This window comes from Equus przewalskii, chromosome 15 (assembly GCF_037783145.1).
Source record: "Equus przewalskii isolate Varuska chromosome 15, EquPr2, whole genome shotgun sequence".
In the NCBI taxonomy this organism is placed as follows: domain Eukaryota; kingdom Metazoa; phylum Chordata; class Mammalia; order Perissodactyla; family Equidae; genus Equus; species Equus przewalskii.
In genome coordinates this window covers 75,640,775-75,667,254 of record NC_091845.1, presented here as the reverse complement: position 1 = coordinate 75,667,254, position 26,480 = coordinate 75,640,775, and the positions used below count along the sequence as shown (strand labels likewise).

Here is a 26,480-nt window from a genome sequence, read left to right as displayed (position 1 = left end):
GGGGAGGAGGACAAACCAGCTGTCACCCAGGCTGTGATTTGTACAAAAAGCAATTTGAAAGAGGTATTTAGTCTTTAATAGAGAGTCAAAAAGTCAACCCACATGATCATGTCATCTCCTCGCTGGCAGAGAGCGGTTTTAAAGCACAATGACATACGCACCAGGTGGGAGATAGGACCGATCAAAGACCTGCGTTGCGTGCTGTTTCTAATAGGAGGGGATCGGAAACATCAACGTCCAGCCGTGGGGACAAGCTGGATAAACAATGGAATATCCTGCAAAAGAATGAGGGTTCTCTCCACGCACAGATGTGGAAAGGTCCCCAGATTATACTAAGTGAAAAAAGCGAAGTGCAGAACACTTTGGAGCACTTGCTGCCGATGGGTGAGAGGAGGGACAAGCAGCGGTGTGTTGCTAATTGCTGACATCTGCCCTGAGCAGCGGGTCTCACACTCGAGTGTGCATCAGGACCGCCGAGGGCCCTGTAGCGTACTCACTCCAAACAGCAGAACTCTTGCTTCTCTTTGGGGGAGGGATGTGGAGAGTGCCCCACTTTCCTCCCGAGCTGAACTGCTTTCCCCACCCTGGCCACCCACCGCGCGGGGCTTCGGACAAAGGCCTGGAGGTGCTCGTTCCCTAATCCCTCCAGCAAACCCCGAGGGACTTGCCCGACCCTCAAGTGGCCGCCGAATGTGAGAAGTTCGTGGTGTTTGAAGGAATCCCGCAGGAACCGAAGAGTTGGGGCCCGTACAGCAAACCCCGCATCTGCACTTCCTTCCCGAGGAAGCGAACTGAAGGTCCGAATGGAGGCGGCCGCGGGCCCGGGGCGAACCTGGCCCTCCGGGGGCCCGCCCCGCCCGCACGGAGGGGAGGAGCGAGGGCTCCCGGGGATCCTCCCGCGGGCTTTGTGCGCGCTCGGCATCCTGCTGTCGCCGCCCCACGCAGCCCCCTGGCCCGGGAGGGCGCGCATTTCCGGGCCGCCCACCAGCCCGCCCGCCTCGGCAGCCGCTGCCCCGGCACAGCCGACGCTGCTCCCGCCGCTCCGTGGCCGTCTCGCCCCAGTCGCCCCACGAAATGCCGGTCGACTTCACCGGGTACTGGAAGATGCTGGCCAACGAGAATTTCGAGGAGTACCTGCGCGCGCTCGGTAAGCGCTGCCCACCGCCCTGCGCCCGGGGCGAGCCACTGGTGGCGGGGGCGTGGGGACCCCCCAAGCCTCCGGATCCGCTGTCGCCTGCCTCCGCCCGGGCGAGCGCCGCCCCGGGCCCCCGGGCCGCAGGAAGGGCGGCCGGCGCCGTGGCTCTGAGAGCGGCCGGCAGGCTGCGACCTGGAGATCGGGGTTGTTAGGGTTAATTGGTGGCAAACGTCTGATAGTTGGCTCCAGACGCGGGTAGTTTCATTAGGAAAGCAGGTTTTGGTTTACTAGCTTTAGTTTTTGCAGGGTTAGAATAAAGGCAAAAAACTTTGTTGCAAAAACAGAAAGAAAAGAAAAAGACACAGACCGGCTGCGCGCAGACAGCGCTAAGCGAGCAGGGAACCCCAGCTGTTTTCCCCGGGGAGGGTGGGGAAAACTGGGGCCCCGGCTACTTTGGGAACAATTCTCTGAGTTTTTCGGCCAACTCTCTGCCCCCGCCATCCTACAGATGTCAATGTGGCACTACGCAAAATCGCCAACTTGCTGAAGCCAGACAAAGAGATCGTGCAGGACGGCGACCATATGATCATCCGAACGCTGAGCACTTTTAGGAACTACATCATGGACTTCCAGGTTGGGAAGGAGTTTGAGGAGGATCTGACGGGCATAGATGACCGCAAGTGCATGGTGAGGTTTTGTGTACATCCGGGCATCTCTTGCCCAGGGGGCCTACCCAAAGGCTAAGCTAGTTCATTTGAGTGGGGCGCAAGGGCCCTTGTGTGCTTGGGCACCAGAGATCCTGGCACTCCCAGCCCCCAAGGTAGGCAGCACTGACTCATGAAGCACGCCCCCCCCCCATCCTAACCGGATGGTAAGAGTTATGAAAGCTGCGGTTAGTTGATTCTCGGCTGTGTCTGGGCACCCAGCCAGCCAGGGGCTTTAGACATTTGACTTCACCTAATCCCACAGCCGCCTTTGAGGGAGGTATGAGTACACCCATTTTACAGATGAGGAAACAGTCTCAAAGAGATGAACCAGCATGCCCCCGAGTAGCACAGCTAGGGAGGGGCCGGGCCGGAATTCAGGCAAGGGCTGGCCTGGTGGAGGAAGGAGAGAAGGAAGGGAGGAAAGAAAGCAGAAACCAGGGAGCCCCTCTGAAGTGTAAGCTTCCTACAGGACCCAGTGGGAAGCCACTCTAGGAAGCAGCAGGCACGTGACCCCTGGCCCTGGCGCAAGCCTTCTGACCTGCCCCTCCTCCTTCCAAAACTGGGCTTTGGCTTCTGGCCATCCCCCCTCCCCCGTCCCCCCCTCCTCCTTTGCCCTCCGAGCTTCCTTTGAACCTCGCAGCCAACACCCCCTCAGGAGGTCAGTGCCTGCATCCCCCCCGCTGGCAGCTGGGGAGGGGGGAAGGGGAGGGAGCCTCCTGCCCCCAGGGTGGGAAGCTGGTGACCGGGAGACCCCAATTAGCGCTGCCACAGCAGACTCCGGAAGGTCAGCCCAGGCCTCGTCAGCGTTCTCAGGTCGCTGGGAGGTCAGGGTGCCCCTGGTCTCCCTTTCCCAGTCTTGGATCCACAGCTGGTTTAAGCTCTCCCCCAGGGAGCCACCTAGCTTAGGATGAGGGCCTCGCCTTCCCCTCCCCCTTCCCTCCTGTCTTCCCCTCCCACTCTGTACGGAGGGTTAGCTGTCTGCCCTGTGCTGTGCCAGTTCTTTTACCCCACAGCCCAGGGGGGCAGGATTAGTGACCCCGTGTTATGAAATAACTGAGGCTCCAGCGGGGAGAGACTGGCAAGAGAGAGGATTTGAACCCTGGGCCTTTGGACTTTGAAGCCAGGGCCCTCTCTGCTGGTAGCCTTTGCAGAAACCAGATGGCTGAGGTTTGTTAGGACTGTGGCTGAAGGAGTGCTGGTGTCTGGGAGTAAGGAACCCCAGGCCCCGAGGCCTCACACACACACGCACACACACACAAACACACACACATTGTTGCTTCATCTGAAGATGGTCAGGAGTTCGAGTTTGGAATGATGGTGGGAGAGGGGGTGGCCAGCAGGGACTGTCCTTGGAGAGGCCACTAGTGGGAGAAAACACTATTGTTGTAGGGAAATGTCAGGCTGTGCCTTTAAAAGGCCCTGGCCTCGCTCGTATCTGCCCAGAGGCTCCAGTGGGAAAGGACACCTTCAGACAGGCTCTGGCTCCGTGAGGAGGGGCCTGCCTTTCCAAGCCCGACCTGCTGCATGGAACTGCACCGTGATCCTTGTCCCCAGCTCCCTCGGGGGGTGCTCACAGAGTACTTCAGACATGTCTATTTGGGGTCATTGCAGCCTCTGGAATGTGCTGGCTAGTACTTGGCTAATCATCTCGGCTCTTTCGTTCCCTCCCTCATCCATTAATGCACGGGACATCTCTGCTCAGCTAGTGATACTGGCTCACCCTCATCAGGTGCTCACTGTACACGGGGGCGGGGGGGGGGGAGGGACGACACGGGACGGGACGGGACGGAGGACAGGCAGAGGATGGCCCCTCCCAGGTCAGGGAAAGTTCTCACAGGAAGTGGAGTCTGCCCTGGGGCTTGAAGGATAGACAGGAAGTAGCCAAACAGAAAGGGGATGAGAGCAAGGCCAAGGCCAAGAGAACAGCGCTTGGTAAATGCTGTTTCACTGCTCACATTGTATTTTAACTCAGGCTTCACAATACCGTTTCAACCCCATTTACAGATAAGAAAACTGAGGCAGAATTTCTTGTTGTGGGACCTTGGGGACACTGAGTAGGTGGCAGAGGGAGGATCTGAACTTGGTCTGTCGGCCCCAGAGTCCCGGCCATTACATTAATCACTGCACCACATCTGCCGCTTTCCTCTCGTGCTGATCGCGGCACCAGGCGCAGGGACACAGCGGAGCAGGTCCCAGTCCCTGACGCCCAGGAACTCACAGTCTTTGTGGTGGAGACACACACACAGTCAGAACAGAGTGAGATCAGTGGTGACAAAAGTGAGCACCCAGAAGAGGGATCCCAGAAGGAGTCCTGGAGGAGGTGACCCCTGCACTTAATTGTAAAGAAAGGGGGTGGCAGGGTGGGTTTGGGACACAAAGGAAGTGGCATGTGGCCACCTTCTCTCAACCCAGCATTAGGACAGGTAGGTGAGCTGCTCAGGGAGCCCAGCAGCTGGGCAGCCTGCATGAAACTGGGCAGGATTCATGGTCACCTCTGCTGTCTAAGGACTCGGGGCAACCCCGTCCCAAGCAGACAGCCACTCACTCACCTTGCTGTTGGCTGTTGGCGGAGGGACGGCCCCTCTGCTGGGCCTTCCCTTGGCCCCTGCCTTGCAGAGAAGCCTTTCCCTCGGGCTGCCCTGCTGGATGGTGGGCCTCTCTAGAGTGTGGCTGGGGAGGGTCTAGGGTCGTAGAATTAGAGCAGCTATGCCACCTGAGGCTTGTGAACGGGGGAGCTGCAGGCCAAGGGGCCGCGCTGGCTGAGGTCTCTAGGGCCTGGGTCCTGGCGAGGTGGCTGCTGGGTCACCACTGCTGCTCTCGTGCTCTGCACACACTGCTAGGAGCAGGGGCCAGAGGAGGCGGGTTGTCCTCAGCATCAGGCTGGCGTCGTTCTAACTTGTTCTTCCTAGCACATTACCAGGGTCTCATTTCTCACCTGGGATCATTCGTTCACCCGTTTTGTTCATTCCTCTCTTAGTCCTACAGGCATTTCCAGGGGCCCACTCTGTCTTTGCAGCCCCCATGTTACTGAAATGCATCGCGCAAGCTTCCTGCCCTCCTGGAGTTCAGTGTGGTGGGAGAGGCAGACCAGAGCAGCCAGTAGTTTGGTGATGGTGTGCTGAGGGACGGAGGACAGGCAGAGGATGGCCCCTCCCAGGTCAGGGAAAGTTCTCACAGGAAGTGGAGTCTGCGCTGGGGCTTGAAGGATAGACAGGAAGTAGCCAAACAGAAAGGGGATGAGAGCAAGGCCAAGGCCAAGGCCAAGGCCAAGAGAACAGCGCTTGGTAAATGCTGTTTCAGACCTGTCCCACCAGGCCCTGGGCTCAGCCCTGCGGACACAGAGGCAGCAGGGCCTCCTGGAGCACCCAGGCCGGTGGAGGAGACAGACATGTCTTCAGACGGGTACAGCCCAGTGTAATGGTGGAAGCTCAGCAGGGCAGGAGCGGGGAGCAGTGGTCATGGAAGGTTCCCCAGGGGAGGTCACAGCTGAGCAGGGCCTTGAAGGACAAGTACAAATTAGGGCAGATGTGGAGAAGGGATAAGAGCATTCCAGACTGGGGGAACCATGTGCACAAAGGCCCAGAGGTCAGAAAAGTCCTGGTTGGGAGGTGGCTCCTGGAGGTGAGAGGTGCAGTCTGCGAAGACTTCAGCGTGGCTGGAGTGCAGAATATGGCCAGGGAAGAGGAGGTGATGAGGACCTGGCAGGGAGCTAGTTGTGGCCCTGACAGGCCACAGGGAGCCCTTGCTGGGAGAGGCAAGGTCAGGGTGACATCCCTCCCCAACGGGTCCCGAGGCTCACTGGCTCAGAGATGTCTGCTCCCGCCTCTTCTCCACGGGAACACACACACAGTTCCCAGCCAGAGGTGAAATCGGCCTACGCATGTGTTTCGTTTGACCTGCACAATGTTTGAAAAATTTCAGACAGTTGCCAATGATAGCCCCAAATTGTAAGATTTCATAGAAAAATTCATATTTCTGGCTGTTCTTACCAAAAAAAGTCAAGATTGCTGAAAACTCTTGGCTGCCTGTATTTTCCTGTGCCGTGCGGATCCCCGGGACAGTGTCACGGTGGCTCCCTTTAGATGGGACGTTCTCCAGTTTCCCGTCACTGTCCCCCCTCCTCCAGAGTCGAGGATCAGTGGCGGCTTGTGTGCGCTGTGGGTCCCTCCCTTAGAGCCCTGGTTCCCAGAGCGGAGAGCAGCTGCAGCATCACAAGAACTTGCTAGAGACACCAATTCTCCGGCCTCACTCCTGGGCTGAACCAGAAACCCTGGGAGCGGACCAGCCATCTGGGTTTCAGGAAGCCGGCCAGGTGGTGTTGATGCAACCAGAGCTTGAGAACCTCTGCTTTGGAGGAAAGAAACATCTTTGTGTCTGTGCCTTTATAAAAAGTAGAAAACTATAAAATTAGGTATAGAGGGCCTTGTGCCACCGGCCGCCATAGTCCATTGTCTGGCCCCTATGGCCATCGCAGTCCATGCCCAGAAGCACCTGAAATGGCCCTGTGGCTGAGGGGTGGAGGGATTTACATCCGCATAGCCCAGGACCACGCAGCTCACATTTCCAGCCTGCTCTGTTCAGATTTGACGTGACCCACAGGCAGCAGGGCTATCATTCGGGTGGAAATGGTGGGCTTGGTTTTTCTCTACTGCCTTCATCCATTAAGAGGAAATCTCAGGCCCAGTTTAAAACCAGTGTCATTGATGGAATCTAGCAGACAGAGGCTCTGGCAGGGCGGGGGCCTTGAGAAAGGAAGGTGCTCCTCAGCCTCAAACAGTGTCCCCTTCCTGGCCCCAGAATCCCCAGGTAGGGGTTCTTTGTTCCCACCATCCGCTCCCCACAGCAAGAGCAGTTTCTGTGGGAGAAGATGGAGCCTTGGCCAGGAATCACAACCCGGAGCCCGGCTCTGCAGGGTGGAGGGAGGAGGGCCATTTGTCATCCCACCACAGACACCCATCAGGTTTTCCCTGGAGGAGGCGGCTTCATTCACTCGGGAGCCTGGCGCCTCCTCCCAGGCTGGGGCCCCGCCTGCACAGCCAGCTGTGAACTCAGGATGACCCCTTGCGCAGAGCTTGCCTTCCACTCGCTGGGCTGCCAGCCCTCCGCCCCCGCTGTCGGTGGCGGCCTTTGTTTTTATTGTAAAAGGAAGATTCAGATAGCACTGGAGAGAGCGGACTGAGAGGGAAAGGACCCCGCCCCCTCTTGGCCCCATTCCCCCTCCCCAGAGATTAACACTTGCCGCTGACCGTTTCTGTTGGATGTGTCTGGAAATCTTCCTGGAATATGTCTAGCAGCTATCTGCCTATTGATTGAGTGTCGGTGTCTCTAACTGAAGCCTAAAAAAAAGGAAGGAAGGACCCACTCCTCTGCACAGTGGTTTTTCACCAATGATATTTTTTTAGGCATCTTTCCATATCAGAGTTTATAGATTTTCTGAATTCTTTCCTTTTTAACCGTCTTGTGTTTCCATTCCTTCCCTCCTTGACTTCCTACTTCCACCCGTCCGTCCATCCTTCCATCCATCCATCCATCCATCTGGTTATATGTGGTAATACATAACTTCCACCAAACCACGTTAACACTTTGGTTTAAACTCCTGCCAGTTTTCTGATCCTGTCTTGATTCATTAAAGAGATTTTGGGCTTCTTGTTTTAAAACACACAGTGCCAACGGCAGAGTTAACCCCTGCGCTGCAGAGCTGGGAATGCCTCTGGGTTTGGGAGCCTTCTGGGCGCCGCCCCTCCCAGATCAGGCCCCCAGGGCTCGGCTGGGGCCTTTCCAGGATGGAAACACGGAGTCTCTTTCATGTCTTAGCTAAAGTTCTGAAATCGGTGTCAGCAGCGTGCTTTTGAGGATTACTAAAAGAAGAATTAAAGCAACCCGAATAAAATGCACAAAGTAGCTTTCACGAATCCACTGGTTTGTTAGGTTTTGTTTGTTGTTAGGCCGGAACAAAGGAAAATACCGGGTGCAAATCCTTACTAGGTGCCATGCTGCACCAAATGATCTTAGCAACGTCCCCGTTACCTACCTGACAGGGTGACCTTAAGTGACGGGACATGCTGCCTCTGTCTTCACATCTGCAAAACGGGCGTCATGATTGCTGCTCTGCCTGTCTCGCAGGCAAATTCTGAGGACCATAGAGATAGGACAGGGGACAGTGCCTTGGGAGGCCACAATACTGTGTGCAACAAGGGGCCAGGGCCCTTCTGATACCCTAGACTGAGGGCCATGGCGTAGTCACTCATGGTGACCAGGGGTTTAGTGGGGGAGGTCCAGCTGGTTTTCTGACCGACGTCGCTCCCCACCCACCCAAAGAAGCGCTCCTTTTGGTGGAAATTACCCCCACTCACCTGGGGGGTTCAAATCACAGTGCACTGTCTCTCCTGGGATGAGCACCTTAAACCAGGGTGATGGCAGTGTCCCATGGCTTGTCACCTGATGGCGCATGTGACACAAGGTGGGCCAGTCACACCCTTTCCTGGGATTTAACTTGGGGACCCTGGGAGAGAGGTGTGTTCTAGTCTCCCTAAGGTTGATAAGCTGGCCTGATGTAAGCTTCCGTGCCACCTTCCATGGTGCATGGAGAAATCCAACAGAAGGGAAAAATGAGGCCAGTAGAGAAGTAGAGGTGAGAGAGAGAGTGCGACATTGGAGGATTGGGAGCTCTGACACTAGCATCATCCGAGACTTTCCAAGCGCTTGAGCCGGTGTATTTCCTTCCTTTCCCCTTAAGCTATTTGAATCGGTTTCCTGTCACTTGTATCTAAAAACATCCTCAGACACTCAGAGTCCGAAGATCATGGGTTAAGAACCACATAAGTAGTTAGATCAGTAGTTCTCAATCTGAAGCACATGCCAGCCCCAGAGTTTCTGATTCAGGACGTCTGGAGGGGGCCCAAGAACTTGTTTTTCTAACAAGTTCCCCAATGATGCTGATGCTGGTGGTTCGAAGACCGTGCTTTTGACACCCACTAAGAAAGAAAAACGAGGAAGTGTGCTGGCCCCCTGCCCAGGTTCCTGCGATGTTCTCGTTGTGATTCAATGTAATAAGCTTGTGCTGGGGTCAAGGGGTCCCAGCTCTGGGGACGAATGAGTGCAGTCCAGTCCCTGTGGGTGGAGTCTGCGTGGAGATAGCAAACTTGCAGCGGCTCACGATGGTTTGCAACTGAGGGTCCAAATGAGTGACACCAGGAGTGTGCGCAGTTGGACAAGTGTGGGGCGCGACAGGGCGCTTAGGAGCTTTGGCATTGCGAGGTACCTGGATTTGAATCCTGGGTCTGCCTTCCAGCTTTTTTACGTTGGGGAAGGTGCTCCATCTCTCTGGGCCTCAGTGTCCTCATTTGTAAGAAGGAGCCGAGGTGCTACCACTGGTGGGCTGTTGTAAAAATTCAACATGGTGATGAATTATTTCAGTTTTCTGTTGCGGTGTGACAAATCACTCCAAAACTTAGTACTGCAAACCTCCAAATCTGTAGCAGTTGTTTATTTTATTCACGAATCTGCAGTTTGGCTCAAGGGGATGTCTCATCCCTGCTGGATGGCACGTCAGCAGGAAGCTGAAGGATTCGCTTTCTGCTTTCTGGATGGCTCATTCACACGCAGTCCTCTGGCTGCCTGAGCTTCCTCACAACAAGGCGGCTGGGATTCAGGACAGAGAGGGCCACGAAAACAAGGCAGACATGTGTGACATTTTTATGATTTACTCAGCCTCTGAAGTCATTTACCAACAGTTTGGCCCTAATCTGTTGGTTGAAGCAGTCACAAAGGCCCACCCATCTTCAACAGAAGGAGACACAGACTCCACATTTCAGTGGGGATGTGGGAAGGTTCTAGAAGAGCATGTAGGGGGAAAGATACTTTAGAGAAGTTCACAGTGGTATATGCATGAGAAGCTGTGACCACAGTGCCTGGTGTGTGGTGAGTACGCAGTGGGAGTTCGAATATTATTCTCTGGCAAGCCTGAAAGTTCTGTCAGGCTTGGGCTCTTGTTTCTGACTAATCCTAGGAGCAGCCGAGCCCAGGAGGACTCCTCGGGGTTGGGAGAAAGTGTGTGGTGCCCCGAGTGAGGCCTCTGCAGGCAGGGTCAGAACTCCACCCCCTGGGCCACCTGCCATCCAAGGCAGGCCCTGCATGGGAGGCTCGCGTGTGGGCCTGACGAGAAAGGGAGAGTCCTGTGGGAAAGCCTGAGAATGTTGGGAGTGGCCCAGGACCTCACCTTCAGCCTGCACCCCCTCCAAAAGTCCCGAGTAGACAGGTCTGAACAGTTCCTGAAACCACTTTCTGGCTGTGAGCTCAGCGTGGGAGCTTCCGTTTCACTGGTTCACCATCCCACTCTGAGGTCTTTAGGCCCTCACAGTCAACCCAGACCCCTGGCTCCACGGGGCCTGGAACCCAAAGAGGTGGGTGGGGCTGGAAGCTCCACCATCCTCCCCTGCAGGCATCCAGAAGCCAGGTAAGCTGCTGACTGCCACTGGGGCCCCCTTTCCCCATGGAAGTCTCTGGAAACCAGCCGCTGAGGCTAGGTCCTATTGTTAACATTTCACCTGGGCTCAAGGATTTTTTCATATTTGACTTGGAGTTGATTGAAAACTCCTCTGAGAGCAAGGACTGTGCCTCATTCACAATAGCTTCCTCCCTGGGAAGCATTTTTGTAGCTGCGTCTGTTGTATAAATTGGGTGTGCATGCACACACACCACCCCTTGTCCTCCACAAAGGAACACCGGCTCTCTGTCATGCTACCTAAAATGCCACCATTAGAGCGCATGTATTTCAATTAAATAGCCAAAGACTTCTCCAGATGTTTCCTCTAAATGCAAATGCCTTGTAGTGCCAGCTGTCTTTAATAGGGGGATGTTAATAAGTCAGCCCTCCATCCCTTCCCTCCTTCCTTCCCCCCCAGCCCGCCCCCCGCAACCTCCTTTCCTGACTTGAGGGTCCCGGGACAGCATAGGAGTGCTCTGGAGAAGAAAAGAATAAACAAGACGGGTATGGAGGGCGTGAAAGGAGGACAGGGGAGAACCCAGGCTGCAAAACCCACCTTTGCCAGCCTCACAGCAGAACTGGCCCTGTGCTCAGAAAATGAGGGGGAAAAAATTCTTTCTGATGATGTGCAATGAATCAGAAAAATCATCATTCTCTTTGACTCAAAGATCCCACTTAAGGAATTATATTCCAGGAAAATCACTCAAAAGGAAAAAAAAAGCTCTCTCTCTTTGTTCAGAGGTATTTGTCGCTGTGTGGTCATAATCCTCAACAACCCACCTGATCATGGCCACCGTGTGAGCTGCTCTGTGGCAGGCTCTGCCCTAGCACTTTCTGAATACCATGCAATCCTCCAACAGCCCCAGAAGGGAGGTGCTACTCTCCCATTTTACAGACAGGGACCGAGGGTCCTGACCTAGGGCCGCGCTGCTGGGTACCTGTAGCCCTGGGATTCGACTTCACATCTCTCTGACTCCTGGCTGTGTGTGGTTTACAGAACAGGCTGCCTCCTGCTGGTGCTCCCGAATGCCCAACAACCACAGATGGTTAGAGTGACTGGCTTTTTAATTCCCTGCACCACTACGTGGCTGTGTAAATGATCGCTGTGAAGATAGATGAAAAGTGTTTGTGGCCAGTCAGTCAACAAGTGTCATAGATTCTGCTGCTTAGCATCTCTTTCCCTTTTCCCATTCCCGTATCTCTTGCCTGTAATAATAGTAACAATAATAATAGCAATGAACGTCTCGAGCTCACTGTGTGCCAGGCTCAGTGCTTTCCAGGGTTATTTCATTTAATTACTGCAGTATCTTCACATTGATCTCCTTCCCACCATCCTCAATACTTCAGCCCATCCTTCACGTTCTCAAAGGGGAATCTGATCATGCTGCTCCCCAGCTCAAAACCCTCAGAGGCTCCCCAGTGCTGATGGGCAAAGGCTGGATGTCACTGGGGCTCTTCGGGACATGGTGGCGCCTGCCTCTCCAGCCCCGTCCCCTACCTCACACCTTATGCTTGGCCCCATCCCACCATTTGCAGGTGCCTCCACTTGCCAGCCTCTGTTGCATCTCTCTGTGCACTTCCCTGGGATGATTCCCCTGCCGCCTCTGCCTGGGAGGATAATTCCCCGTTGGTTAAGATCAACCTGGGCTTGACTGCTCCACTGATCTTGTCCTGACTCCCCATCCCATCTCATCCTCTCCATTTGCCTCACTCTCCCTCTCTACAGATGCTGTCCCTCTCTAGGGCGCCTGTGACACTTGTTAATGCATTTGAGATTCTAGACAGTGGGGCCCACACCTTTGTATCTCCAGTGCCTAGCACAGTGGGCTCCAATGTGTTTGTCAAATGAGTGATAAGTAAAACTAGCAGAACCTCAAACAGTAGAAATGGTAGTCATTGATCAGATCAGCACAAGATCCACTTGCCATTTAATAATAGCTGATGTCTACTGGGCATTTCCCATGTGCTAGGAATTCTAAACACTTTCCATGCATTAATTCTTCTAATCCTCACAATTCTATGATGAAGACGCCAACGTTCTTCCTATATTATAGATGAAGGAAATGAAAGAACAGATGTCACTTGTCCGATCAGGTAGCTGGTAGAGCCGGGATTTAGATGCTGGTGGTCTGACTCCATAGTATTAGCAGAGAGAGATGGAAATGGGGTGTTCCCTGAGGAGGTAGTGGTGTCATGGGATGGAATCGGCAGGTGCAGGGGAGTGAGGTCTGGTTTGCGTCTCATTCTCCTTGACGGTGGAGGCTGGGCTGCTGTCCGAGAACCGCAGCCTCAAGGCCTGCGGGCAGCCGTTCCTGGCCCTCCTTGAAGCTCTCACTTGTCCACAGCCCGGCTCCCTCTGAGGCAGGTCCTGGCAGCTGGCTGAGTCAGAACCGGTTCAGCTCTGGGGCCAGACCGTCGTCTTGGAATCCCATCTCTGCCACTTAAACACTGGGTGGCCTTAAGCAAGTTACTTACCTCTCTGTGCCTTGTCTGTGAAATGGGTTAATTCTAAAGCAAAGGATACCTACTTCATGGTGAGGATTAGATGCAGGAAAGCCCGCAGTCAACTGCTCCCTCAGTGTGAGCTGTTATTACTACTTCTCTCGCCTTATAAACTGTGTCCTCTAGAAGACAAATTCTCGGGGTGGTGACATGTGTGAAGGGACACCTGGCCATCAGGGTTATGAGAGCAGAGGCTGGCCTGACAGAGCACATGTCTTTCCACTTCTGCAGAGAGCAGACTGGGCAAGGCCAAGGGCAGAGGGGCATTACTGCTTGTGGAGTAGTTCACGTGTCCAGCACTGAAATAGGTCCTTGCATCCCCAAGTTTCATTTCATCCCAGTGGCTGTTTTGTGGCAGGACTCATTAACCCCATCTTGCTGATAAAGAAATGGAGGCTCAGAAGGAGTAACCTGCTCCGGGTCACCCAGCTAGAAGGAGGTGGAGATGGATCGGAGCTCAGGCCTGCCTCCATCCAAGGCTGTCATCGGGTCCCTCTTGAGCGCCCCACTCAGGGAGGCATACTGCTGTCGGGGGCTGGGCCAGCCTGCCAGGTGCTGTTCAGTGGCAACGGCATCCATGGCAGCAAGTTGTTCATGTGGTAACAGTGGGCAGGCAGGCCGTGGGTTCAGAGTCGGGGGGAAGGGAGTGTAAACCATGACTCATACTGTTCCTGGGTCTGGTGCTGGGCATGGTGACTAAGTGCTCCAGGCCTCCAAAGCTTGGGGCTTTGTCTCTCCAGTGTCTAACCCATTTCTATAAGGCTGATCTATGGAAGAATAAGCAGATACTTTGCCTGGATATTTTGTCTAAGGGTGGCGGTGTTCATTGGCTGAAAAATTATGAGTACCCTAGAATGCTTTCCACCATTCATTCATTCATTCGACAAATAGTAATGTGCATTTCCTTTGCTGTAGATCATAAGGTGGGGGCTGGTATCCTGCAGTGAATAAAAGGATCCCAGACCCCAAGGAGCTGTTGGTCAAGAGATTCTGACCTGCTCACGCTTCCCTGGTTACTGAGCCAGCATCTCTTATCTTCTGGGAACTGTTTGTTTCTGTTCTCCTTGAAAGATGAAAAATAGAGTCCAGAGGCTCCATGGACATGATGAGGCCTTGGTGGGCTCTGGCCTTGAGAGCTCCTCTGAGCCTCTCTGGCAGGATGTTCCCTCCTGTTGCACCTGCTCTGGGGGTGGACCTGACAGTAGGCTGATTTCTTGCACTGGCCCGAGTAGCAGAGCCAGCTCTGCTGCCAGAGAAGCAGGCATCTGGATTTTCCTTGCACAAGCTTTGGCTGGTTGGAGCCACGAAGATGTCAAGTGAGGAGGAAGAGAGGCTGTGAGCGATCTCCCCAGTAAATTCTGGGGTTGGAGGTACAGGATCCGGCTCCATGGGGAGGGTCATGCCAGGAGAGTCCAGCCAGGCAAAGCCTATTTAGAAGCCTTGCTCAGGCAGCCCCTGGCCTCCCGGCTTCTGTCCAGGTTGTTCCTTCTGCGTGGATTCCTTTGTTCCTCTTTTCCAATTTTGACTTCTTAACCTAACTCTCAGGGTGTTTTTTGGTGTCAGTTCCAGCATTACTTTCAGTATTGCCTCCTCCAGGAAGCCTTCCCTGGTGGACCTCTGTGCCCACTTCAGAGGCCGATGAGGTGCCTTCCCAATTCCGTAACCACCACCCCTGCCTCTTCCCAGCACTGCCGTTCTGCTGGAATTCTCTGGCTCTTTGTCCAGTCGTCTGTGGGCTCCTGAGAGGCAGGGTCCTTACCTTACCTGCCTGGATTTCCAGCACGAGGCTGGTGTGCAGGTGTGGAGCCCACAGTTGCTGAATCTTTTTTCCTTGCACAGAACCGTGCTGCACAATCCTGCTGCTCGGTCAAAGGTCAGTTTAGATTAGGGAACTGTGGGCACAGTAGCCAAGAGCATGGGCTCCAGAGTCAAATCTCATCTCCCCACTTGATGGCTAGGCAACCTTAAAGCCTCAGTCTCCACGTCTGTAAATGGGGAGAAGCAAACGCTCCAGGAGGTTTAAGGAATCAACCTATATGACCCCTGCCTTGTTAGTACCCTGCCTGGCACATAGTGGTTACTCAATACATGTTGTTAGGGTGATGATGGTGACAACGGTAATGACATGATGCTGTTACTTCCACCAGGAAGCCTTCCCTGACTGCCAGGCTGGGCTGGGTGCCCATCACACATCCCAGCACCAAACATGGCTCATGTTGATTCCAGTTTACATGTCTGCCTTCCCTCCAGGCTGAGCTGCTCCATGGCAGAGCTTGGGTCCAGCCCAGTCCTATGGCCACCCTTGGTACTGGGCCCTACAATGACTGAGTGCTGTTCCACAGGGGCCCCGTGACCTCCAGGCCCATCTCCCTCCTCCCCATCCAGAACCTTGGCTTCTTGGGGCCTTGAGCTCTCTGACGGTTTCTTGTTTTAAAATTGATCTTGGGCGCTTGCTGGAATGTTTAAGGAATTTAAAACATGACATGTCAAGACTAGTCTTAACATTTTATCATTTGTTTGTTCTAAGAAGCATGTTACCGTTTGCTGTCAGCTTCTTCATGGGATTAGAACTGCATTCTTTAGCCCCCTGAAGGCCATGTGGCTTTCCTGGTTTAGAGTAGTTGCTTCTAACATCTTTTACGTCTCTAATTACTCATTCACGTTTTAAGCCCTTAAAAATTTAGTGTTAGTCTGCTTTACAGTGAATTGCCTTCCCCCCACCCCCCACCCCCAAATGTGCTGATTTTAGATAATTGCCAGGGCCTAGGAACGGATCAGAAGGAGAGGAGTGAGTGCATCTGCTCGCCCAGCCTGGCCTCGTGGGCACCCACTGGATATCTCAGCCAGAAAGAACTCGGTTCGAGCAATGGCTCAACCCCCAACCTGTAGGTGGCTCGGGCTGGTTACTTAACTAAGCCTAATTTTTATCAGCTCTAAAGCTTGAAGGTCAAGTGAAAAATTATGGAAGCTCCAAGCACCGGCCCTGGCACTTGGCAGGTTCTCTGCTCCCTTCCCTGCCCCTCCCACCCGCCTGCTTATCACACAGGCACCAGAGGCTGAGAGCTTTCTTGCTGTCCTAGGAACCCACAAAGGGTGAAGCACACTTCAAAATCCAACTCCGGGAGGAATGGCCAGTTTGCTTCTTTTAGTGATTCACGTCATGTATAGAGAGGATCTAGTCACAGTCTGGTTTTTCAGTTTTCCCCCCAAATTTAAAGAGCCATGGGCTTTGGGTCAGACCTGGACCTTTTCTGCCTTTTCAGGCAGAATCACCACAGACAAGGCCTCCCCTGTTACGGCCTGGCTCTGGAGCCACAGAGACAATGAGGTTCAGTGCCAGCCCTCTGGGAGGTGGGTCCATAAGCAGGGGGCCTCCACTGGGTGGGCGAGCCTGGAGGGGCCAGTGAGCCATCAGCCCCCCTCCTCTTTGGAGTGGGTGTTTTGGGTATTGGGGAGCTTTAACGAATGTCGCAAATTCTTGGCAGCCAAGTTGAATCCCCCTATTTCTGGTTCATGCCAGGTCACTGCCAAGAGATGAGTCCATTTGGTGGGAATGATCTGTCACTCCCAGAACAGGTCACCTGCACAGGGCAAGGGGGCCTCAAGACTGCCCTGGGACATGCTTCCTCAGGCTGCCTGCGGGAGCCAGGTTTTCTGTGTCATTGGTCCCATGCAGCAGTGCCAGCTGGGGTTTCTGAGTGGTCAGGGGAGCTGGATAATGGCTTTTGCAGTGACAGTCCCTTGTCAGGGTAATGCACAGCTGTCTTCATTCATCTGTTGGTGCACGTCTTTCTGGGAAAGCTGCTGACAAGGGCAATGTGCTGGAGGTTTTTAATAGAAAAGTTAGACTGGCTTTGCTGTACACCCAGCTGCCCTGGGCTCCGACCTGTTTGCAACTTTCAGGTGGCCTCTGCAGTGAGAATTACTGTTAGGAGGGGCGGGGAAGGTGGCCTCGTTCTTGGATTTGTCTGGGCTTCATTTCCAGGGTGGTGTCCCAGAGCCCAGGGTGGAGTGGAGGCAGGGTGAGGGTGGGGGTGGGGGTGGGGCCCATCCCTGTGGTTGGTACCCCTACAGGCAGCCGCCTTCCCATGCCGCTTGAAAAGCATGGGACCGTCCTCTTGCCTGAAATTCCCTGTGAGACCTGATTAAATGGATTGAGCAGTGGCAAGTGTCCAGGCTGGGAAACTGGATTGAATGACTTCTTAAAGACCCTTCCAAACCTGGCCTTCAGAGGGCAAGGAATCCTTGTCCCAGACTTCACTGCTCCTCGTCCAGCCAAGGTAGCTGGCCGTGTACCGCCGAGGGGTCACAGAATGAGTTCTTGGGTCCTGGGGAAGGTTGTTATCAGAAGTTGCGTTTTGTGGCACAAGAAAACAAGTGACGTTGCTTGGTACGCCATTCCCTTTCCAACATGACTTCTTTCCTTTTTCCCTCTCATTTGTTTTCAGGTGACGGACCTCCTTCCCAACTCCCCACCCCGCTTTTCTATTCTTAGGACAAATCTGATCCTCTGGGAAGTGGCTGGTCTATTCCCACAGGATGCAAAGCTTAAATAGAAAAAGCCACACCCACCGAGAGTGAACATGGGGTGGTGAAGTGGGAGGACTGTGTCGCATTTTTGAAGCCGTCACAGCTCTCAGTGGGGAGTCTCCAAATGCATCTTCTGATTAAGCAAAGACTAATTCCGTTTTAGGGGCAGCGGACATTGCAGTATCCCCGGGCCCCCGGCTCAGCAGCTGGGCCCTGCGTGGACTCCTGGAAGGAAAGGAGCTTCTGAAACGTTTAGCCGTGATGAATAGCGAGTCCGTCACTTCTTCACAAATCTCCAACTTAAAAAAAAAGACTTCAGTTATTGTTCCATCTCGACAAACAAATCCCGTCCATATCTAAGCTCTGGACATCACGGTCCCCGTTAGCTAGTGCCGTGTGTGCCAGCCTCGTGCATTTTATGTACGTTTTCTCTCGTCCTCAGCACAACCTGGTAAAGTGGGTCTTGGGTTATCTAATGCCGCATAGCAAACCACCCCACAATTCAGTAACTTAACACCTTTATTCTCATGATTCTGTGGGTCGACTGGGCAGTGCTCCGTGCCATGTGGCTGCCTTCAGCTGAAGGCTGGGGTGGGGGCCTCAGGTCTCTGGTGGTACCCTCTCTCTCCTCCTCCGGGGCTTCTCCATGTGGCCTTTCTCTCCGGTAGGACAGCCTGACTTCCTTAAAGCACAGCAGCTGGGTTCCAGGAGGGGCGGGTTCCCAGAGGACGAGCACCCAGCGGACTAGTACTTATGAAGGCACTGCTTGTGTCATGCTTGCTAATGTTCCATTCGCCAAAGCAAGTCACACAGCTTTGTGAATATCACAGGGCGTGAATATCATGTGATCCATAGGGGGCCACCAGTGGATCAGTCTGCCACCGTAGGTACCATTAATCCCTTTGTTGTAGGTGAGGGCATGGAGGCTCAGAAAGGTTGATCCCGTTGCCCAAAGTAATTCGCATGGCTGGGGACAGAGGGTCCAGCGGGGAACATGTTCTTAGCTGACAGTACTGGGTCAGCCTGATACAGGTGGAGGGTGTACAGTGGGATGGGGGAGGTACCAGGAACCCAGTGCAAATGACAGCTTCCAGAGCCCTTTAACCCAGAGGACAGTCTGCGAGATTCCCTGGCCCACCTACTGGGTGCTCTCCCTGATGGCTCCCCCAGCAGGTCAGAGCTATGGGGCTGTGTGAGGGCACAGGCGGTACTGGGAGGCATTGAGAACGTGCTCCAGGCCACAGTCCCAGTTTTCAGTCTGGCGTTGTGGCCCCATCTGCCTCCCAGCCGTGTTCCTCCCTCTCCTTAACTCCTGGATGGCTTCTACAGCACTGGCTGGCTTGTCCTTATTCACTGTTTGGAAAGCCTTCCCACTTCAGAAAACTAGGTTATGGGGCTGGCCCAGTGGCGTGGTGAATTTCGGGTGCTCTACTTCAGCGGCCCGGAGTTCATGGGTTCAGATCCCCAGTGCAGACCTAGCACCACTCATCAAGCCATCAAGCCACACTGTGGAGGCAACCCACATAAAACAGAGGAAGACTGGCACAGATGTTAGCTCAGCAACAATCTTCCTCACAAAAAAAAAAGAAAGAAAACTAGCTTATTCTTCCTAGGAGAATGAGGTGCCCTCCTGGGTACAGCAGCCCCATGCTTCCCCTAATCCCAGCACCTACCACGTGGGCTGTAACCGCCTGGCATTTCTCTCTCTCCCTTCTCTGCGGTGGTCTCTTTAGGGCAGTGGCCTTTAGGACCCATCTCTGGCTTTCAGCACCCACACCCAGCAATGGTTGGACTGAACTGAAAGTTCTTCCTCCTGGGAGCTGCTCAGTCTTAGCACAATGCCCATGTTTTTTCTGCAGGCCCCAAAGACTTCAGCAGACATCTGCTGGGTGCCCTGCCCTGGCCTGGGAAACAAGGGGGCACTGAATCATGCAAGGCCCATATTCCAACCCGAGTTCTTTCCCTCATAAGCTGGGGGACACTGAGAAAGTCACTTAACCTCTCTGAGCTCAGCCTCCCTTTTGTATTCAGTACAGACAAGAATGGTCTCTTCTTTCCAACTCACCCGGGGTCAGAGTCAGCAGGAACTGAGGGTGAGAAAGTGCCTCCTTTGGGAACTGACACAGCTTTTGTGTGTTGGGGATCCTTCTTTTTAAGGGGTCCTATTTGTAGGGCTCTAAGAAAGGCTTCTGTTCCCTGTATCCCTGGACCTATCGTGAGGCTGAAATTCTGCCGTCGGTCATTCCTTTGATAAGGTATTTTTATTATTTATATCCAAACGGTCCCTCTTAAGAGATGCCAGGTGATCTGGAAAGGCTAACATGTTAGCCCAGGAGCAAAGCCTGCTGTGCCACCAGTGACCATCTCTTCCCCGCTCGCTCTCTGACGCAGGTGCTGAAGGTAGACAGGTGTGAGCTTTGTGGAGCTCAAGTTGCCAAGACTTATCCAAAACCTTCCAAACCTGCACACTTTTAGCGCCACAGTTCTTCCTCTGGAAATGTATTCGAAGGAAGCGATGTGTTCACAACTGTGTGTGCAAGGAAGTCTTATTTATAGTAGCACAGAATTATAAATAACCCGAATGTCCAAGAATTGGTAATGGGCTTAATAATGGCATGTATGTGCAGTGAACTGCTCCCAGGCCCGGCTTCAGAGGCCTCTGCCCAGCACAGTTGCACAGGCCCCACACTCAGAGGGGCCCCTCGCTTGGTTCAATGCTCTGCTGTCACCATCTTCAAAGTCTTAATCATTTTTTTCAAAGGAGCCCCTCATTTTTATTTTGTGCTGCATCCTACAAATTATATAGCCATTTCCTGAATATGACATGACAATTAAAATAACGTTTATGGAGAACATTTGTTGAAGGGGAAAAATGTTTCTATTAAATGAAGAAACTAGGCTACAAATCCATAAATGATGAAATTCTAATTTTTTGAAAACATATATATGTATTAATAGAAAAAAAGGTGAGAGAGAAATCCATCAAAATTTTAGAGGAATTATCTCTGAAGGAGCAAGATTACAGGCATTCTTTTTATTACTCTGTTCTTCCTTGAGCAGTTCTCGTATCTTCCAGCACGGAGGGTATGAATGTGCTCTTTGACTGATCTTTCTGGTGGAGGCAGAAGTGCGTGCGTCGTAACTGAGAACAGTGATTGTCTCTCGGCCTCTGATTGAGTCTGGCTGGAGCCCTTGGCATGCAGGGTAAACTTCTGGATAAACACGCAGAGAAGTTCAGTTGATGAGGAGGCCAAGTGTTCTTACCTTGAAGTCGAGGGCTGTCTGAGTCCCCAGTCTGCACTCCCCGTCACAGGCCTGGCGTGGACAAGGCATCCAGTGAATGGCTTGAGGTCTTTAGGGGTCTTTACCTGTGACACTTTGTCAGATGTGAACTTCATTATGTTCTGGCTTCAAGGTGGGACCTCCTCTCTGGTTTGGGGCTGGATGGGTGCCCTGAGTGATCTCTGGACCAGGGAGAGGAGCTGCCCCACCCCAAGTTCCCTGGTGCCCCCTCTCCCTCTGGGAGCAGGCTCCAGGAGAAGAGATCAGATTTATTCCTGTGCAAAGCTGGGGAAATGCAGCTGGCTCCACCTGTCCCCCTTGTGCATGGATCTCATTGCAGGCTTCATCCCAAGAGGAGAGGGCAGTAGTGCTCAGCAAGCCCAAGAGGAGACTGGGAGTGGGGGAGGGAAGGGGGAGGTGGTCCTCCTGTGGGGAGTGACCCCACTCACTCCACACCCATTTCCCGGATTTCTCCTTCTCTCCTGAATCTTGATCAGCCTGTTGCTGACTGTCCTGACTCTGAGCCAGGCGTGGCCAGAAACACGGCAATGCTAGAACCTCACCTCTGTAAAGCCAGGGCCTCTGAGTTAATGTCCCCCGACCCCCTCCTATGACAGATGGAAACACTGGGCCCCAGAGAGGGGATGGACTTGCTCAGAGCCACACAGGAACTACGGGCAAACAGGGCAAACAGAGTTCTAATCGCTACAGTGGGGAGGCAGGGCTCACAATGTGGAATTGCCCCATGCGGAAAGGCTGTTAGAGGGAGCTGGGTAGCTGCAAGGATGGGAGACGCTCCCTGCACCTGCACACAGGTCCCAGTCCGGACCGTGGCTCCTGGGCTGTCTCGCCTCTAAGTTCCCACACGTTGAGCCTGTGTTTCTGGGTGGGCCCTTCTGCTCCAATGAGACTGAAATCTCCCGAGGGCATGGGCGGGGCCTCCTCCAGCTGTCTGTCTGGCCTTCAGTGCACCGAGCACCTGGCGGGGCACCCCGTGCTTAGGGAGGATGTGAGGGCTCAAAGGTAGGGGCGGGGCTGGGGCCAGCAAGGCAGCGGGAGCTTCCTCTTCTTTCCCCCACGTTTCCCTGGAACCCACCGAGGAGCGTCCTGAGCACGCCCTTGGTGGCCCATCTCTGTGCCTTCGTCTCCTGGTAGCCAGCCGAGAACCCCTCTCCCCCAGCGCCTCCTTTCCTCGGCTTCAGCTCCCTTCTCCTGTCCTTCAAGGCCAGGCCCTGGTGCCTCCTCTTCTCAGAACTTCCCCTTCCCTGACTGTCATCTGTGTCATACAGACCACAGCCCCTGGTCTGTAACTCTGGTGACCCTGGGCGCCTAAAGAAGCAGTGCAGTCCACTGGGGAGGGGGACTTCGGTCCCCACAGATCTGTGTTCTGACCTGGCACTGCCATTGACCACCTGGGTGAACTTGGCAAGGCCCTCAACCCGCCCTGTAAGACGGAGATGCTAATCCGTGCTCCACAAGGACGGTGGCAAGCATTTAGAGAGGGCACAGAGAGTGCCTGAGGAGCGGCCATTTGTACCTACATTCGGTTATTTACAGCTAAGGTTGTTCTGCGTGAGAGGAAAAGCTCTTTGAGGGCAGGGGTGGGGTCTCTTTGGTGACCCAAGACCTCGAAAAAGTTGAAACAACGAATGCATAGGTGAATGAATGAAATGTCTGGGGATGGGCAGGGTACTCTGAGAAGTCTGCGTCTCACCAGCAAGATGCGGGACAGCAGCCCTCACCCCACCCCCGCCTGGGGTGTGCTCTGCCGGCAAGAGCCCCTGCCCTCCCCAGCCCCATTCCCCACCCTTGCACGGACAGCCCCACCCCAATGACGTTTTCTCTCCTAATTACCCCTTTAAATGAAATGAAGATTTCCTTAAATTTTAAACCTGATTTGCATTCTTTGATGAGAGCATGTGATGGACAGGGGGTCTTATTTCCTATAATGAAATTGACTTGAGCACACTCTGGATTATCAAGGTTGGGGCGGCCCCTCCCCCAGCTCCCAAGGGCTGCTTGCTCAAGATTGACAACTGTGGTTTTTTGCTTGGCAGACCACGGTGAGCTGGGATGGGGACAAGCTGGAGTGTGTGCAGAAGGGCGAGAAGGAGGGACGTGGCTGGACCCAGTGGATTGAAGGTGATGAGCTGCACCTGGTAGGTTCTTGGGGCAGGGGGCTGGGGAGGGCAGGCCAGGCTGCACCCCAGAGGCCCTGGTCACTGTCCAGGTCCTGATGGACCTTGGAAGAATGCCTCATGGCTGGGCCTTCGTTCTGCTCTGAAGCTTCTCTTCCAAAGGCCTGCAGATGACACTTGAATGACTTTAAAAATTGAGCAATGTGTTTTCAAGGTCTAGGCTTACCCAATTGTCCAGTCAGAGGGAGGAGGTGAGGGGATGCGTCTGCTAAACGTCAGACATGGAGCAAAGCCCTTTGGCCTTCCATATCACTGTCTGTTCTCTCAGCAGCCCTCCAGGCCAAGTACTGTTGTAGTCCCTGTTTTGGAGATGAGAACGTGGACGCTTACATCCGAGTTACATGGCTAGAAAGTGGCAGAATTAAAATTTGCTCCCAAATGATGTCTATTTTCACCATGCCTAATTGTGACAGGCCAGAACCAAGGAGAATTCTCTAAGCTTCTCTAAGACATGATCTCAATAGTCTAGGTTGGGGGAGGAGAAGTCTTTCTCAGTTCAGCTGTGGGCCATCCTCACCCTGTCCTTGGGCCTGGGACCTCTAGTCAAAGCCATTTCTACTCCATCCATTGTCTGGGAAAGCACACACAAATCCAGAGTAGGGGCCTTAGTCCTGGAGGGCCAGAATAACACGTGTCCTCTGAGAGGAGACCTCCCACCACTCCTCCTGCCCCTTGGAACTCCCCAACTACCTTCCTTCCTAGAAAGGAGCCTGGTCCAGGAGACCTGGGTGCTAGTCCTGGCTCCCTGAGTGCCTCCCTTCCCTTAGCCTCATCTGCCAAATGCCGTCCTACCACATGGGGCTTCCGCAGAGATCAGGGGCTGCAGGATGCCCGGAAGAGGTGCCAGGGCCTTATTTTCAGAGGCAGCTTAGGTTGCCGCGGAGAGCCTGGGCTGCAGCGCCTGACCTTGAGCCAGTCTCCCCTGGGCCTCTATTTCCTCAGCTGCAGAGCGTGAGGGTAAATGATGTGATCTCCATTGGCCCTTTCAGCTCAATAGTTCTGTGGCTCTAGGCCAGAGGCTGCAAACTGGGAACCCCAGGCCTCTTTCATTTGGCTGTCAATGGGCTTCAAACTTCTTCAGCCAACAACTTAAAAATTAGGAGATGTCACATAAATATTCAGATTTCCAGCCTCCTTCAAAGAAAAAAAAAAAAATCTTGGCAGACGACAACACTGTGCTGTTGCTCCCCTTGGTGACACTCAGCAGGAGCTGGCCTGCTGGCAGCGCACAGGCTCCCCCAGCTGCAGTTTAATGTTACCTGGGGGCTTTTAATCACAGCCATCCCGGTACTGCACCCACTGAGATACTGATGGAACTGGTCTAGCGGAGACCCAGGCTTTTGTCAAACTCCCCAGGTAAGTCCACTGTGCAGCTGAAACCTGTAAAACAAGCTGTGAAGCCTGGAACCACCGCCCTGGTTTGCAGCCCTGGTCTGCAGTGACCTGTTGAGCCCTTTGGGGAAAAATAGCAGCCCCCGAGTATTTTCAAAGTTTCTGTCCCTAGATGCGCGGGCCCCAGGTGTGGCCGTGCCCTGGCCGGTGACAGGCACCTGCTTCTGTTTCAGGAGATGAGGGTGCAGGGAGTGGTCTGCAAGCAAGTGTTCAAGAAGGTGCACTGAAGCGGAGCAGACCTTGGCCTCGAGGAGCAGTGGCCTGGACGTGGGGCCGGGTGCCCTCTCCTCTCTCTGCACAGCGTGGGGCGGAAATGCCCAGGCCGCTGCCAGCAGGGTCTGTCTCTTGGCTTTGTCTCTTCTCCTCTTCTTAAAACGAAACCGTCCCAATAAAAGTGATCTCTGCTCAAGACGTCTGTTTTGGAGAAGCTTCAAAACCCCACTGTCTCCCCTTTTCTCTGGGGCTTCTGAAGCCACGTCACCTGATGCTACCTCTGGGCAGAAGGTGGAAATCCAGCTGCATGCCTGCGGATTTGGGCCTGGTATTGCACCCGTGCGGCTGTTCCCCAGGGGCACAGGCTTGGGGCCAGGGTGTGTGACCTGGCATTCGGTCTTCTGTGTAGTACGTACCTACCACCTTACACATCCCATCAGGGCCAGAGTGTTGTGAGTGCCACAGACACAGGAGAAGGTGGCCTCCACCCTGGGAACTTGGAGCCAAGTTAGGGAGGTCCACCCAACAGAGATCTCTAACTGTACACACAGGAGATGGTCTCAAAATTATTTCCGAATGAAATGGAACTGGATGGAATTGTAAGCCCAAAGCTAGAATGAGGTGAACCCTCACCAAGGGCAGTTACCAATTGGGTTTGAGTTCAGAAGTGTCATGAACACATGCTTCACCACCCCAAAACCATCCCCACCTCATCCGTGGGCTGATGAAATGCCTGCCTTTTCACTGTTGCAGATGAGGCATAACTTGCAAATCCCCCTGGAAGAGGAAAGCAGCCTCACGCTCACACTGAAGTGTAAATGATTGCTAGCTGTGTCTTTGCATAAAGAAAGACAGGGTAACTGAAGGGTGAAGAAGGAGGTGGGAGACCATGGAAAGAGAGTACTCCATTGGGGAACCCCCAATATCGAGTCTGCCCAAGCTGTGCCCGGTCCCTTGGAAGGAGTACGCACCAGGTTAGGAGTCGGATGAGCTGAACTCACAGGGCAACACAACACCTCTCTGGACCTCACTTCTTCAGTCAGCAAACACAGTAATAATCCGCCTTACCTCCGGCACCGGCGGACTGTGAACTTGTGATGTGTATGAAACTTGTGCTAACTAGTGCTCTCAGACCCAGCCGAACATTAGAGCCACTCGGGAGCTTTCAGAATCCCCTGTCCCCAGGCTGGTCCCCAGAACCCGTTTTATCCGAGGGTCTCGAGGTGGGGCCCAGGCATCAGTATTCTTTTGAAGCCCCCAGGTGACTCTAATATGCCCCTGTGATTGAGAATCACTGCCCTCGACCAGCATTTCTAACCCGGGGGACATCCAGCACCCACCCAGGGACATGTGGCGATCGCTGGGCACATTTGATTCAACAACTTGGGTGGGGGCACTACTGGCACCTAGTGGGCAGAGGCCAGGGATGCTGCCAAACATCCCACGACGCCAGGACAGCCCCACAACAAAGAAGTGTCCAGCCTGGCATGTCAACAGTGACAAGGTTGAAGAACCCTGCCCCAGACAGATGATTTTTAATAATGATTTTCATTATCCTGGTCACTTCCCGAGCCTGGATCAAGGAAATGAAAACCCCAAATTGCCTAGGATTTTTTTTTTTTAAAGATTGGCACCTAGGCTAACAACTGTTACCAATCTTCCTTTTTTTTTTCTTTCTGCTTTATTTCCCAAACCCCCCGATACATAGTTGTATATCTTAGTTGCAGGTCCTTCTAGTTGTGAGATGTGGGACTCCACCTCAACGTGGCCTGACGAGCGGTGCCATGTCCGCGCCCAGGATCTGAACCCTGGGCCGCCGCAGCGGAGCTTGCGAACTTAACCACTTGGCCACGGAGCCGGCCCCCCAAATTGCCTAAGATTTTGAAGATCCCTTCACCTTTGCGGCCTGCTCTCTGTCCCTGAGGGAGGAGAATTCAGAGGCAAAGATTCTTGTAAAGACCGTCGATTCATTCTCCCCACAAATGGCTACTGAAGACCTGGGATGTGCCAGGCGCTGAGCTAGTACCACGCCTGTT

At 53.8% G+C, this 26,480-nt stretch overlaps 1 protein-coding gene across 2 annotated transcripts; it reads left to right on the top strand.

Moving 5' to 3' along the window:
• The first annotated feature begins 577 nt into the window (after nucleotides 1-577).
• Nucleotides 578-24,640, top strand: RBP1 (retinol binding protein 1). Of its 2 annotated transcripts, none has more exons than XM_008529208.2 (4): nucleotides 578-1,147; nucleotides 1,644-1,822; nucleotides 22,699-22,800; nucleotides 24,405-24,640. In XM_008529208.2, the coding sequence occupies exons 1-4, from the start codon at nucleotides 1,075-1,077 to the stop codon at nucleotides 24,456-24,458; spliced, it is 408 nt and encodes a 135-aa protein (XP_008527430.1). In that variant the 5' UTR covers nucleotides 578-1,074; the 3' UTR covers nucleotides 24,459-24,640. The 2 variants fall into 2 exon arrangements, with proteins under 2 accessions (XP_008527430.1, XP_070432293.1); XM_070576192.1 differs by having other exon boundaries at nucleotides 866-1,147; nucleotides 1,644-1,768.
• Nucleotides 24,641-26,480: the final 1,840 nt, after the last annotated feature.

Coding starts and splice junctions, on each gene's coding strand:
- RBP1 (XM_008529208.2), top strand. CDS start 1,075: ATGCCGGTCGACTTCACCGGGTACTGGAAGATGCTGGCCAACGAGAAT. Junction 1,148..1,643: donor GGAGTACCTGCGCGCGCTCG/GTAAGCGCTGCC, acceptor GCCATCCTACAG/ATGTCAATGTGGCACTACGC. Junction 1,823..22,698: donor TAGATGACCGCAAGTGCATG/GTGAGGTTTTGT, acceptor TTTGCTTGGCAG/ACCACGGTGAGCTGGGATGG.